This window comes from Lygodium microphyllum, chromosome 13, assembly GCF_053477565.2.
Source record: "Lygodium microphyllum isolate KBCC chromosome 13, Lygodium_microphyllum_v1.1.10, whole genome shotgun sequence".
In the NCBI taxonomy this organism is placed as follows: domain Eukaryota; kingdom Viridiplantae; phylum Streptophyta; class Polypodiopsida; order Schizaeales; family Lygodiaceae; genus Lygodium; species Lygodium microphyllum.
Window position 1 is genome coordinate 133,938,462 of NC_141147.1, and position 15,375 is coordinate 133,953,836.

At 43.1% G+C, this 15,375-nt stretch overlaps 1 protein-coding gene across 4 annotated transcripts in view; it reads right to left on the reverse strand.

The window, feature by feature from the left end:
* Positions 1-15,375, reverse strand: part of MAD1 (mitotic checkpoint family protein) — a 204,084-nt gene that overhangs the window by 41,191 nt on the left and 147,518 nt on the right. For all 4 annotated transcript variants that reach the window (XR_015692954.1, XR_015692953.1, XM_087691791.1 and 1 more), the window contains exon 13: positions 8,807-8,876. Coding sequence is in view for 2 of the 4 variants with exons in the window: in XM_087691791.1 (XP_087547917.1) it covers positions 8,807-8,876 (70 nt within the window). In the remaining 2 variants the exon portion in view is untranslated. The remainder of the gene's footprint in view (positions 1-8,806; positions 8,877-15,375) is intronic.

Genomic DNA, 15,375 nt, shown 5'->3' on the forward strand with positions numbered 1-15,375 from the left:
GGGTTGATCTGAGACCTACACGAGAGCTTAAACTGGTTGATGGAGCGGTTAATCCCTTATTTGGAGGAACAAGAGAGAAAGAACAATGCAAGTGATGGACTTTGATGATAAGTTGAGGGTGATCTTTTTTATTATGGCACTGCTGAGTCTTGGGAGACCTTGATGGTTTCTCTCAGCAATAACCCCAATTTCTCATATGATGGGGTGAGGGGCTCAATCTTGAATTTAAGAGGCAGGCCTGAAAAAAAAAATGCAAATGTAGGATAGAGAAACGAGAGCAAGAGCAAAGGAAAGGAAAAGAGTGACTTTACTAGCTATCACTATGGTCGGAAGGGCCACAAGAAACCTGATTGCAGGTATTACAAGAAAGAACAAGAGAGAAAGAAGAATGCAAGAGATAAAAAGGAGGAGGAGGATAAGACAGATGCATCTGAGGCAGCTAAAGACAAGGAGAAGGCCAATGTGGCCTCTAGTGTGGTCATAGAGAAGCTTTCCGATATACAAAGGCTGATGTATTATTTGCAGTTGATTATGATGCCCTTGTATGTCACATGCAGAATATGCAAATTACCAAGGCTAATGTGATTGATGCACTTTTGTCAGTTGATAATGGTGTCACTCAGACTTGGATTGTAGACTCTGTTGCCTCTTTCCATGTAACTCCTTACTTGGAGTGTTTTGCTATGTTCAATGCAGGCAGTTATGGAAAGGTGTATCTTGCAAATAACCATGCTTGCAGGACTGATGGAATTATCTCCATACACTTGTCTTTCGACAATGGTCAGGATTTTGTGTTCAAAAATGTCAGATATGTGCCTAACAGTAAAAAGAGTTTGCTATCTATAGGTCAGCTTGACTTGCATGGTTACACTACGTTGTTTGGTGGTGGATTGTGGAAAGTGAAAAAAGGTTCCATGCTCATTGCAAAAGGAACCAAGAAGGACACTTTGTATTGTTTGCATTGTAGAGCCTTGAATGGCAAGTTTCTTGAAATTCCTAAAATTTGCAGTCACTTGGAGTTATGGCATAAGAGATTAGGCCATATGAGCCAGAAAGGACTTGATGTCCTTACCTGTTTGAAGAGGGTTAATGCAAAAGATTCTAAACTTGATTTTTTTAATGAGTGTCAGTTTGGAAACCAAATAAAATTTTTCTTTTACTCTGATGTCTCTCATAAGTCCCATGTCTTGGACTTAGTGCATTTTGATATATATGTAGTATGCCCCTAAAATCGTTCGGTGGTGCTGCATATTTTATCTCCTTTCTTGATAATTGTTACAAAAAGATTTGGGTATACATGTTGAAAAAGAAAAGTGAAGTGTTTTCTGTTTTTAAACCTTTTCAGGAATTTGTGACCACCAGACAGGTAGAAAGCTGAAATGCTTGAGAACTAATAATGGGGGTGAGTTCACATCTACTGAATTCAAGTCTTTTTGTGACTTGCATGAAATTAAGAGGGAGCTCACAGCTCCTTACAATTCTTCTTCAAATGGGGTGGCTGCTAATGTCCCTCATTACTTTTTGGGGAGAGGCACTTAAAACCACAGTTCACATTTGCAACCGCTCTCGAAACAAGTCCTTAAATAATGGCATCCCTAAGGAGGTTTGGTCTGGTAAATCGGCCTCATATGACCATTTACACATATTTGGCTATGATGCTTTTGTGCATGTTTGAGATTAGCACAGATGAGCTGAGGAACAAACTTGACCCAAAATCCATCAAAGGCATTTTCATGGGCTATGGTGATGAGGATGAATTTCCCTACAGAGTGTGGTTACCTCAGTCCAAGAAAATTATTCGCAACGGTAATGTTGTGTTTAATGAGGCAAAATTGCTGAAAGGTACTTTAGCCTCTAATGAAGATATGAAAAAGGTCAAATTTCAGAGTTTGCAGCCACCTATTACTTCAGAAAATGAGTCTCATGGTGTTGTACCACAGGTTGAAACTGATGATCAACCGGTTATTTTTGAGCCAGATGATGATGGACAACAAATAGAAGCACAAGGAGGTCATGGGCAGCAAGATAGACTTGCTGATTATGAAAATGCAGGGGCTGGTAATGAAAATGAAGGTGATGTACAACATGAACAGTATGCTGAAAAGCCAATAAATGCTGAAAGGAATATATCTCGAGATGTAGTCCAAATTCTTGAAAATGTTGATCATTGGGTACGTAGATCTACACGTGTAAGAAGGCAACCACATAGGCTCGACCCCTCCTTGCATTATGTGATGCTTACAAATGAGGGTGAGCCTCTTACATACAAAGAGACCAAGTCATGTGAATTCAGTAGTAAGTGGAAGCTCGCTATGCAAGAAGAGATTAAATCTCTATATGCAAATGATACTTGGGATCTTGTGTGATTGCCCAAGGGAAGGAAGCCCCTTCCAAACAAATGGGTGTACAAGGTAAAGACAGTTGATGGGAAACCCAAGTACAAGGCAAGACTCGTTGCCAAAGTGTATGCACAGAAGCAAGGGATTGACTTCCAAGAGGTCTTCTCACCTATTGTGAGGATGACCACTCTACATGTGCTTTTTGCTCTCACAGTTGTATTGGACTTACAGCTGTACCAAATGGATGTAAAAACAACTTTCTTGCATGGTGACATTCATGAGGAAATCTACATGAAACAGCCCGAGGGCTTTGTAATTCCCGGAAAAGAGCACATGGTGTGTAAACTAAAACACAGCATGTATGGGCTGAGGCAAGCACCACGGTAGTGGTACAAAAAGTTTGATACTTTTATGTTATCTCATGGGTTTACACGCAGCCATGCAGATCATTGCTTGTACATGAAAAAGGATGCAGATGGCAGCCCCATCATACTTGTTTTGTATGTGGATGATATGTTCCTAGCTGGGAAAAGAAAGACTAGCTTGGATACTCTCAAGAATCAGCTGAAATCAGCTTTCTCCATGAAAGATTTGGGGAATGCATGGCATATTCTGGGCCTGAGGATTCGCAAAGACAGAATGCAGAAATTGTTGTTTTTATCTCAAGAAAAGTACATTGGAAAGGTACTGGACAGATTTAACATGGCTGAAGCTAAGCCTTTGGGGGTACCCTTACCTCCTTATCTTAAGCTTAGTAAAGCCAACAACCCAAAAGATGACGTGGAAGCAAATGCTATGCAGGGAGTACCTTATGCATCTACTTGTGGCTCTCTCATTTATGCTATGATTGCAACTCGTCCACACATTGCTCATGCAGTGGGAGTTGTTAGTAGGTTTATTTAAAATCCTGGCAAAACACACTGGGAGGCTTTCAAGTGTATTCTTCGATACCTAAAGGGTACACAAAGAAAGTGTATTTGCTATAGGCAGCGTCCACTTAGTTTGCAGGGTTATTGTGATGTAGACATGGCAGGTGACTTGGACACTCGTAGGTCCACCAACAGGTATGTCTTCACGCTTGCTGGTCGGGCTGTTTCTTGGTGTTCCAGGTTGTAGAACATCGTTGCACTGAGTACCATTGAAGCTGAATACATATCAGCTACTGAAGCTTCCAAGGAAGCTATATGGTTGAGCAGACTTGCAAAGGATCTCGGCATGTCTATGGGTATTGCAATTTTGGGACGTGATAGCCAAAGTGCTATGTACTGGCTAAGAATGTCACGTAACATTCACGCACAAAGCATATAGATGTGCTATATCACTTCATCAAACAGATTTTGGAAGATAGTCTAATCACATTGTGACCAAGATCAAAACATAGGACAACCCTGCAGATGTTTTCACTAAAACTCAGCAAAGCTCAACATGAGCATTGCATACAACTCGCGGGAGTTGGTTAGAGGTTCACTTCAGACCTTTAAGTGGCAGGTTGTTGGGATAAAGGCCTGTTTAGCCTTCGTGTATAGCACATGCACACACATTATTTAGCTGTACATGTGAATGCACCCTTATATGCCGTAAGTATAAATACATTTTATTCTTTGTGTACCAACACATTGTTGGTACACTCATATCGGATTGTACTTTCACTCCTCTCTTTTTTTTTCGTAAAACTCCTCTCTTCTCTCTCTCTCTCTCTCTCAAGCTGTTACTCTCTCACGCTCACTCCTCGAACTTCTGCACATCCACAACTGAGCTCCAACACTAGCCCACACCTCAATTCCCTCTCTTATTTATTCCAAAACCTTGGATTACACTCTGCATCTATATCGCCATCACTTTGAGTTCGAACCTTCGTTTCTGCTCCTAGGACATTCTTATTCTCCATTCCATATTCACATTTTTCTATCACTTCACATCACAATGCATCGTTACAAAGAATACCACCCTTTAACAATGTACCCTCCACTTATCCTCAAGCACTTTGAACCATAGGGCTTCATTATAAGGCATGCCACCCTTTAACATAGTTCCCTCCACCTTTTCAAAAGTAAGCACACCATTTTCCACTGGGACAACTGTGGTGAGCATCCCCCTCACTAACCCCAATCACACACATCCTTTGACCTCTCAGATGCAAGGATTTCCATCCTTTGCTTATGGTGTGCCATCCCACTTTGCATGGGTCACTCCTACGCAGCAATTCCCATCCTCTCCTCTATATGTCCCCATCCCTCCTCTAGGGGCTCCTTCTATAGTTACCATGTCCATGTCTAACCAATCCATGCCCACATTCAAATCCACTATACAGAGTTCCCACATGCATGGTGGACACTTTGGGATTGATTCCCAAGTGTACTCCAATCCCCGCCCTACCCTCATTACACACCTTATCCATCTCCTAGCACTACTACTCTTGTTGCAATGGCGAAGAATGCCTTCATGGATAAGCTTCGTTTCTTGGTCAAACTTCATGCAACAAGTGCTTGAATCTCAAAGACTTTGGAAACTTGTCATTAGTCTAGAGCCTATGCTGAACCCTCGATTAGGTCACCCTAATCACATCCGTTGATGGAGAACCCACACTACCACAACCAATGTTGAGTTAATGCAGAGGGTTGATTCCTAAGTTCCACTCACAATTATAGCATTTTCCCCTTGCATCTAAGCATTGGAGTCATCTCATTGACCGCTATGCGGCATGGGATCACATTCAACATATCAATCTTGATTTTGAGCTTACGAGTTTTCCATTAAGGGATGACCACTATGCGGCATGGGATTGCACTCGACGTATCCATCTCAATTTTGAGCTTCATAAGTTTTCATCACAGAAGGGGATGATTTGAAAGTCAAGTTGGCCAAATATCATCGGTTACTCGTCAAAGTTGCCACTACTGCCTCCCCGAAGTCAAACAATAATGAGTCATGTTCTTCTTGAACAAGTTGCCATAAAAATACTTCCATTTTATCCAACGCATTATCTCACTATCTAGATTGCCAACCTTCTACAAGTTGGAGTGCCAATTCTTGCATTACACAAGCCTGCATGACCAAGTCCACAAGAAATCCGCCACACACACTTATTCAAAGAGCGGGCTTATTGCATTTTCTTCTCGAGGTAACATCAACAATGAAAGAACTTGCAAGATGCGAAGGCAAGCCGAAAGAAGGGTTACTGCCTTTCATCAGATGGAACCAAAGAAACAAAACCCATCTGATAACAACTTCCCAACGAAAATAGATTTTGCGCACACTGGTAAAGATCCGGCCATGTGGACATGTGTCGTACCAAGGCTCAAGGTCTTGCTCCTAGGAAACCTCAACAGACCACTACCACTACCTCCACTCCAGCTGAATAGAGCAATGAGGCTATGCTTCCTACTGCTACTACTTGGATCCCCAACAGACATATGGCACACGGATAGTCTCAACCGCCATCCTTCTCTAATATTGAGTGATTGCCTAATTGGTTAGGCGTTTCATTGGCACAGACCTAGTAGTGGGTGTACACGATGGTGGCCACATTCTTAGATTATCTCCATCTTCGCACTCTTAGGCCTTTACTATTTAGCCTATTGAATCGGCCCATATGGATTTGTCCTTACATTTTCCTTCTTGGGACTTTTGCTACGTTTACTCACATGCACGTACACATCTCCCTGATTGGATTGTTCATTCTATAATCTTTTCTATTTAGTTTTTTTCTTTGGATCATCTCACTACCGATCTCTGTGCGAGCAAGTTTGCACCAATCTTGCTTGCGCTGAAGACTTGGGATACGTGCCATTTATTCATGGTTTCATCGTCCTAGGAGTTTCGCTCTTCTACCAACATGGAGGCTTTCCCTCTCAAGGAAAATCGTGCAACATCTCTCTTGATGGTATCATCGCAGTTATTTCTATCTTGTTCTTCCCTAATTTATGGTTCGCTTTCTCCTTCAGCATTGGCATCCAGCACCTCTTCCTTCTTTTGCATCGACATTGAAGGTTGAGAGGGAATTGCTACCCTTCTTGGTATTCTATAGGTTTCGACACTTCTCTTCCATATCAACTCTCCCCTCTCCCCTTAATTTTACATCCTTTTGCACTGTATGATTTCATCATCTTTGAAATGAGCCACATCAAAGTGGATTCTACTCCATGACCATTTCACCACATGTAGCATCCTCATTATGCAAAGCCTAACTAGACGGATCCTAAGTTGTTTCCACTAGCGGTTTGTACACCACACCACCATTACTTCATCACCCTTCCCTTGTCATCAACACCCTCTAGTGGATGGGTAGGTTGTCTATTTTGTCATTGGTCAGACCTAACCATCCCTTCTCATTCTCCCATATGGTACAGTTACGAAATCGACTCCAAACCAGCTATCAAATCACCTTTAACAAAAAAAAGAAAAAATATTCATTGTGGTTCCATTCACCTTTGCAAGGCTTGAAAGGGTAATGTGCAACCGAGGAGCATCCTTTGTCCAATGCCATGTCCTCTCTGGGGTGACTACTTGGACTCCCTTAATAAGATAATCATCGCCTCTATAGTCTTGGTAGACCACTCGGTAAAAGCCGTTGTGCATCCTTTGTCGAATGCCTTGGTTGCTTTGGCTTGCCTTCCTTTCTACCCCTATTTTGGGCCTAAGAGAAGGTCTTGAGTTAAGAAATGCATTAAATATTGACTAGCCTAATAAACATCCCCAAAACATGCTTATTAAATGAAAAGCGCAATAATGGTACATGGTTTGAGAGAGTTTGAATTTGGAAGGGCCCATCCACATCTATAAATAGACAGGCCACCCGCATTCAATCTTCGTCCTTTTGTGTAGGTTTCTCACACTACCAGGTAAATTTCAGCCATTAGCCACCTACCATCTGCTATCCAACCATCACCGACTGCAGCCCATCACTTATTAACCCTAGTTAGCCTATTTTCAGCCACTGCCCTGCTCTTTGGAAATCTCCATCTGCTGCGTCATCATAGCACCTGATCAACCTCCATTTTCAGCATCTACTACCAAGAGACGGCCTAGTGCAATCTCTCCCACCAGGTGATTGCTGCAGTATCTATGTTTTTGCTATCCAACAAGTTGTCTACATCAGCACACACCTATCCTATTGCCTCATGGCACTTCTCTAACTCGAGTGACCAGTTTCCAGCCTTCTATGCTAGTACACCATTGCCTCCACCAAATTTCAACATCTGACTATGGTGTTCCGGTGATCAACCTGCCGCCCTTTATTATTCAAGACTCTCCTATTCGATTGGTGGTTACAACGATCGGGATCCGTCCACGATGTACGTCACACTCTGACACTCTATTGCTCTGCCCTTTAGCATTCCGTACACCCTTACATTCATTTACTACATTGATTCATTCACTTCAGACTTCTTCTTTCTCTGTTTGTGTTTGTGTCGTGGTGCAAACCCTAGCAGCTACTCCACAGTTTTCTTCACAAGTAGCATACTGCAAGGGCCTGGAGAGGAGAGGGGAGGAGAGGAGAGGACAGCAGCAAGGGTAGGGGTACATGTTAAACACTCTATATGAGCATCCAACAATCTCAATATATGCCAAATTCAGTAACTACGCAGGAGCTAATAAATCTAAGGCATATATCTTCTCTGAACATATGTCTTAGTTGTGCCAAATACATGCAATCAAGGGATAGTTGAATCTTGAGCTTGGAAATGTATGCCTTGATTGCAATCAAGGGATAGTTAAATCCGGTAAAGCAATCATACAAAACAATCTGAATGATCATTCTTTCACCACACAATACATCATAAACATATACCATTTCTCACCAGAACTCTGATCTAGCAATCATACAAAACATTCTGAATGATCACTCTTCCCCAGCACAAAAAACCGTAACCTCTAAACTAAGACCAACATTTACAGTAGGAACACATGCTCATCCTATATCCATTAAACTTAAAGGTAATAAAGTCCCACTATAACCGCCATTTCCTAGCATTAATCAATCAAACAAAGTTGAATGCCTCAATTCTATTGATAACACAGATGAAAGTTGACTGTTGAGAATTGGAGCCCTAAAAACCACCAACTACAAGAACACGAGATGTATGCCCTAGATCCAACAGGAGGATAAGCACTGTAGATTCGCAACATTCTTGTCAGATCTGTAGCAGATATTATCAGGATTTCAGTTCAGGTTGAACAGAACATTCTCCTTCTAATTGGATTTGATGTTTGTAGCATAGGATCATTTGTTAGTTATGTATTTATTGATTTTTATTATAAAGAAGCAATACGTGTCTGATGTTGATACATTTTGGCGTAAAAGTTCTGTAAATGTACAAGTTATCATACCTATATCTCAATTATACAAAGCAACACCTAATTTTTAGCATGTTTATTCAAAAGCTGCATGGCGGAGTAAAAAGATCATGCCCCCTTCTACTTTAACGGTGTATCTGAGCAACTCGACTGAACAAGGAATCCCTTACTGTGTATCCAAATAATAAGCAGCATGCTTGCCTAAACAGAGAGATCTTTTCTGCAAATATTTTCCTGTACCTGCACAGACATTGTGATTTCAGAAATCATATGATTTAACATCTCTCTTTTTTTTTTCGTAAAATTTAACATCCCTCTCTCTCTCTCTCTCTCTCTCTTTTTCATAAAAGGTAATTGTATTAATTACGGAAAAAAGGTACAAGTTTACATGATTACAAGATACACGAGGGCTCTAAGCCAACGTGTGTAAAATACCAGTACTAAGCCACAAAAAAGTTACACAAGTCATGGCACAGACCCAAAGGAAATTGCCATATGCCAGGGAAGCAAGTCATCCCAGGGGAGCAAGTCCGAGTGCCGAATGAGATCTATCTACCAAAGCAAGAGACCTTTAAGCCGGGCAATGTGTCTCGGTACATTAGAGGCCGAATCAAAAAGAAAGGCATTCTGAGTGGTCCAATTGTGCCAACATCCCCAATATCTAAAAAAGTGGAATAAGATCTTGATATGCAAGTGTGGAGCTGTGGGGTATTTTGGCCGCACGAAAACCCAATCGAAAGGGGTTAGAGAGGACCCCACCACTGCACGCCAAACCTGTGACAAGAGTGACCAGATATTCTTGGCGAGCGGGCAAGAAATAAATTGATCTCGAGCGGATTCCACAGTAGTGGTACAAAAGAAACAATTGCCATTCGAGATTCGACGCTTGGAAAGGGCCGAGGCAAGAGGAAGAACACCAATCATCACCCGCCAAAGAAAGACCTTACATTTGAAAGGTGTCTTATTCAACTAGCCCTCCATCACAGTTGCCTTCCACCATGACTGAGATTTCTGCAATCCCCATACAGTATTAGCTTTAACACCCAGCCATTGATGATCTTCAAATTAGAAGATGATATACCCGATTAGCACAGGCCTTTTCCAGACTCAACCAGCCTGCAAGATCCCAGTCCTGCCAAGGACGATCGACAGCAAGGGCAGGAAAGGGTTGCCTGCCCTCAAGTACCAACAAAAGTTGTTCCCATAAATCATGGTATCCACCGGTTTGATGACTGTTGACACGAAGCACTAGCGAGCTGCATACTGGCGGGGCAGCAGCTGACGTCTGGCACTTCAAGCTGAGCAGAGAGCCCCGAATGCTGAACGGAGCTGAGCTCAACAGAGCCAATGCTCTGATACCAAATGTGAGAGTGGAGGTCAGGATCGAAGCTCAGCACAGGAAACAGTAGATAGTAGAGAGTGAAGCACGACACCCAATGCAATAGATTGAAAGAGTGTAAACTGAAAGTACAAGGTACAACCCTTAAACCTTAGGGTTGTAGGGGGGTGTTTACACCGGAACACAATAAGTGCTCGTAACACTTTGTCACAACCACATATGAAATAATACCATAAGTTTGGGGGAAAAAACCTCTCCTACCGAGAGTAAAAAGTGCCCCAGTGTCCTACTAACCACCGACACTCCGATGTGAGCGTAGGCATAAGTGAGCCGTGAGTGAAATACCCAACAATGAAAAGCCAAAAAGGAGCTAATAACCTCCTAAGTATTCACCAATTCATCCAAAATCACTTCCTCTACACAACCAAGAATATCTCTATGATTATGCTCGACATATTCCTCCAAAAGAGTTAGCAAACCCTACTAGTGGCTCCCCATTTGGCTTTGGCAAATCCGACAAGCGAGACGCCACCTGTGCATATGAGCATACGGAGAATCACCTGGATCACAGGCCTCAAGGATGAGGAAGCGATCTCATCAATGCAAGGGATCATGTCTACTTCTACAGTGTTAACCTTAACATCCATGGTCAAGTCTACGACCACGAGAGGAAAGTCAACACAATCCATGAATAGGCATCAGGCTTAAACCCACAAGGCGCAACACACCCTCCAAAGAGCAAGGCAAGGGTACATAGTATGCAGCAAAGGAGCTAACATCCCACACAAATTAGGCCAGACGAACGCACTTGCACACTGCACAAGAGACGTTGCCTCCAACAGAGAAACCAGGTCAACTGCACAAGAGACGTTGCCTCCAACAGAGACAAACCAGGTCAACAACCAGGAGGTTAGGAGGTTGCAGGTAGTGGGACACAGCCATGCTGGTTTGCAAGGCAGCTCCTTGTACAAACATCGCAAACGCTAGAGTGAACTCCAATCCACAGGGCAGGTGCAAGGTTGCCTCAGGTGATAGGGCAAATTGTATCCTACAACAAGAACCCTAAACAGCAAGGCTCGCAACCTCCCAAAAACAGAAACAGGGTCAAGCGACTCTCTCCCTCCCTCCCTCCCTCCCTCCCCCCTCTCTCTCTCTCTCTCTCTCTCTCTCTCTCTCTCTCTCTCACACACATATGAAGATAATTGAATTGAGTAGTAAATATTTACATCAAACCATCAGATTAGCATAGAAATAACCATCATAAACTCTCTCTCTCTCTCTAGAGATATTTACATTAGGCCTTCAGGACAATGAAACATGAAGGAAACAACTATAAAGAAGCAAGCAAGCTATCAGAACAACCTATTACATGAGTAGCACTAATAAATCACACCGAAAGGACAACTGGAGTAGAGCGAACAATAGCCATCTAGGGAGCAGCAATATCCGCAAGAACCAAGTCAGCAAACATCATAGAAGAGATTGGCCATAGCACTAAACCACGCACACGGGCCACTTCCCTATGGATGCTCGATGCTGAATCAAAAATAAAGGCATTTTGAGTACGCCATATATGCCACACGGCTGTCCATCTAAGAAAACGGAAAAGGCAAGAATAATCAGAATGCAAAGAAGACATAGAGGATATATTTCCCATAATCCAGGAATGAGCTGGTACACGGTAACGACCACTCTTGGGAAATGAAATTCCATATCTGTCGAGCAAGGGCAAGTGACAAAGAGGTGAGTCAATGTCTCATCACATGTAGTGCAGAAAACCCAACTACCTGTGCAGAGATCTCTCAAGCACGGAGCACAACTCCCATTGGAAGACCCCCAATAAACAGCCTCCACATTACCACTTCACCCTGGTACGGAATCTTGGACTTCCAAAGTTGGATAAATATTTGCCGCCACTTCTTGTTCCTATCCTGAAGATGCCATAATTTATTAACTTTCAGGGTAACCTGTATCTTCACTTCCACCATCTGATGATATATCTAATTAGCTGACCTTTTCTCAAAATCATCAAGAAGCACAAACATCGAGTCACGCCATGGATGCAATGGCTGTAACACAAGCAAAGGAGAGAACCTTTGAAAACTGTCCTATATAGACGACCAAATGTCGCTGTATCCATGAGGCACCCTGCAGTAGTGACGAATACGCCTGAAAGAAAGAAGACGGGGCTGCCCAAGAATAACACCATCCAGAACTGTCTTCAACCCCAACCGAGCCATCCAATTAAACTTGTCTCACTGCAAATCTTTATGCGGCCAATCCAACAACCTTGAGGAAACTAGTACTTCTCGCATCGAATTTTCCTCTTTTACGAATATTAGGAGGGCGCCAAACTACAAAACATGCAATCAAATGACAAAGGATAAAAGACTCGGAGACCTTAATAGGCCTCCTAGCATTAAGTACATGCCACCAGGAAGCGTGAATAACCATGCTACCATGAGAGATACATGTCTTCTCTATGAAGAATTTAGCAATATCTGACAAAAGATGACTCTAAATACATAGACTCTGCACAAGGGATAGCCTCAAAGCAGTCATATGCAGATTAACATCCAACAAAGCTCCACCCCCATCATTTTCGAAGTAGTCACATGCTGCCAAGAAATCCATACCTGACCAAAACGGTTGCCTTTCTTTTTTCAGAGCATGAATCTGATAGACTGAACTAATTCCAAAGGGGACTTCTTAGCCCAAGGAAGCAATGGCAGAAAGAACGAAATCATATTGATCATAATGCATTGAGCAACTTTTAGTCTGACATGTAGAGGCCAACTCTGAGATGAACCTCTCATCAATCCGGGAGGCCATCCAATCCAGCAAGGCATGGGGAGCTACCTCTACACCAATAGGATATCCCAAGTGTCTGGTTAGATTGCCCCTTGGGATCACAATTCCATTGCAACCCAAGGAATGCAAATCATTCTCCGTACAGGAGAGAGCGGTAGATTTCTGAGTATTAACACGAAGAACCGATGTCAAAGCAAATAGATTCCACACCACCATTGCTCAATTAACAATAGTGTGATCAGCCTTGAGGAACATAAAAGAAGCATCTGTTAAAGATCGACCCGCAAGCTGGTCACCGCACGGAAGAGATAAGCCAACTATGTCACCTTGAGCTGCCAACTTATCCAATAATGAGAGCATGGGGTGAGTAACCAACGCAAACAACAAAGGGCTGGGAGGACACCCTGGCCGAAGAGACCGAGATAAGTAGATTTCCTTTGTACTCCCCCCATTAAGAGCAATGCGAGCCACAGCACCCTGACTAATTGTCAGATGGGAGAGGATCGAGGTGCAGCTGAAGTGCAGTAGACAGTGTGAGAGTGAGAGACAGAGTTGAGCACGACACCCAATGCAATAGTACTGAATAGAGTGTAAGATGAAAGTACAAATGATAACCCTTATACCTTAGGGTTATAAGGGGCTGTTCACACCCGAACACAGTAAGTGCCCGTAAGTGTGCACCACAAGCACATACAAAATAGTACACATAATCTGGGGGAAAAAACCTCTCCTACCGAGAGTAAAAAGTGCCCCAGTGTCCTAGTGATCACCCGCACACTCCCATATGAGCCTAGGCGTAAGTAAGGCGTGTGAGATACCCAACAAACCCCCCTGGAGTGAAGAGTGATCAAGTGTACAAGGATCATCCGCCACCAAAGGGCGTCAAATTCAAAGCATCGCGAAATGCTTCAAATTTGTCTCGTGGAAGAGCTTTGGTGAAGATGTCTGCCACATTGCTGGTGGTAGGACAGTAGACAAGGCTGATATCACCTGCATGTAGCCTCTCTCTGACAAAGTGGTAGTGAATCTCTATGTGTTTCGTGCGAGCATGAAACACAGGGTTCCGTGCCACTGCAATGGCACTCTGACTGTCAGTATATAAAGGAGTAGGCTCCGTAACAGATACATCCAAATCAACAAGTAAGCGTCTAAGCCATACGCACTCAACTGCAGTAGTGAAGGCTGCCTTGTACTCAGCTTCACATGACGACGTGGCAACAGTGGATTGTTTCTTGCTAAGCCAAGAAATGCATGACGAGCCAAGAAAGAAACAATTGCCACTAGTGGAGTGACGAGTATCAAAATCACCAGCCCAATCAGAGTCACTGTAAGCATGTAACTGCAGTGGTCCCCCCTTGGCATAAAGCAATCCAAGAGTTCTAGTACCCTGCAAGTAACGAAACACACGCTTCACAGCTTGCCAATGCGACATACGAGGCTGATGCATGTACCTGCTCAAAACTGAAACGGCAAACTGTATGTCTGGCCGAGTGTGGCATAGATAGATGAGACATCCCACTGCTGGAGCATAAGTATGGATATCAAACAAATCACTGTCATCATGTAATGACAGTTTGAGCCCAGGTTCCATGGGTGTACAAACTGGCTTGCAATCCTGTAAGCCAAACTTCTCAAGAAGTTGCCCAATGTACCTTGACTGACATAATCCAATGCCTCTAGCATCATGTACAAACTGGATGCCCAAGTAATAGTGCAAAATACCCAAGTCAGACATGTCAAAAGTTTGCTGTAAATTATTTTTGAATGCTGAAATCTGATCAGCACGTGTTCCAGTGAGCAAAAGGTCGTCTACATATAGACACAAAATCAGCATGGATCCCCCTTCTTTATGTACATAAAGGGTAGACTCAGATGGGCTGTTTACAAACCCCTGACTAAGCAAGAAAGCATCTATCTTTGCGTACCAAGCTCGTGGAGCTTGTTTCAAACCATATAGAGCTTTTTTCAGCTTGCATACTAAATTTTCTGAGCCTTCAACTGCAAAACCAATGGGCTGCTGTACATACACTTCTTCCTGAAGTTCCCCATGTAAGAATGCAGTCTTTATATCCAGCTGATGCACTTTCCAACCAAAATGTGCAGCCAAGGCAATCATAGACCGAATGGTCATCATACGGGAGGTAGGAGCAAAGGTCTCCTCATAGTCAATGCCCTTTTTCTGTGCGTAGCCTTTAGCTACCAGCCGTGCCTTGTACTTATCTATGGATCCATTTGCATTCCTTTTCAATTTGTAGACCCATTTCGTACCAATGGCACGCTTGCCAACTGGCAAAGACACCAAATCCCAAGTATGATTCTTATGAATAGAATCCAATTCAGCTTGCATGGCTGCCATCCAATGCACACTATGTCGTGCATCCTCAAAACATTCAGGCTCCTCATTATCATGAGTACATGCTGCCATAACAAACTCCATGGAATGTGCTGAATCATGCAGTCGAGTTTGCCTTCGAGTACGACCAGCCAAGGGTGTTTCCAAATGACTATCTCTCATAGTCTGCGTGTACCATCTAGGCACCTGTCTTGCTTCCTGACTGTGTACAAGTTTCTGCTGAATCTCAGTTTCAG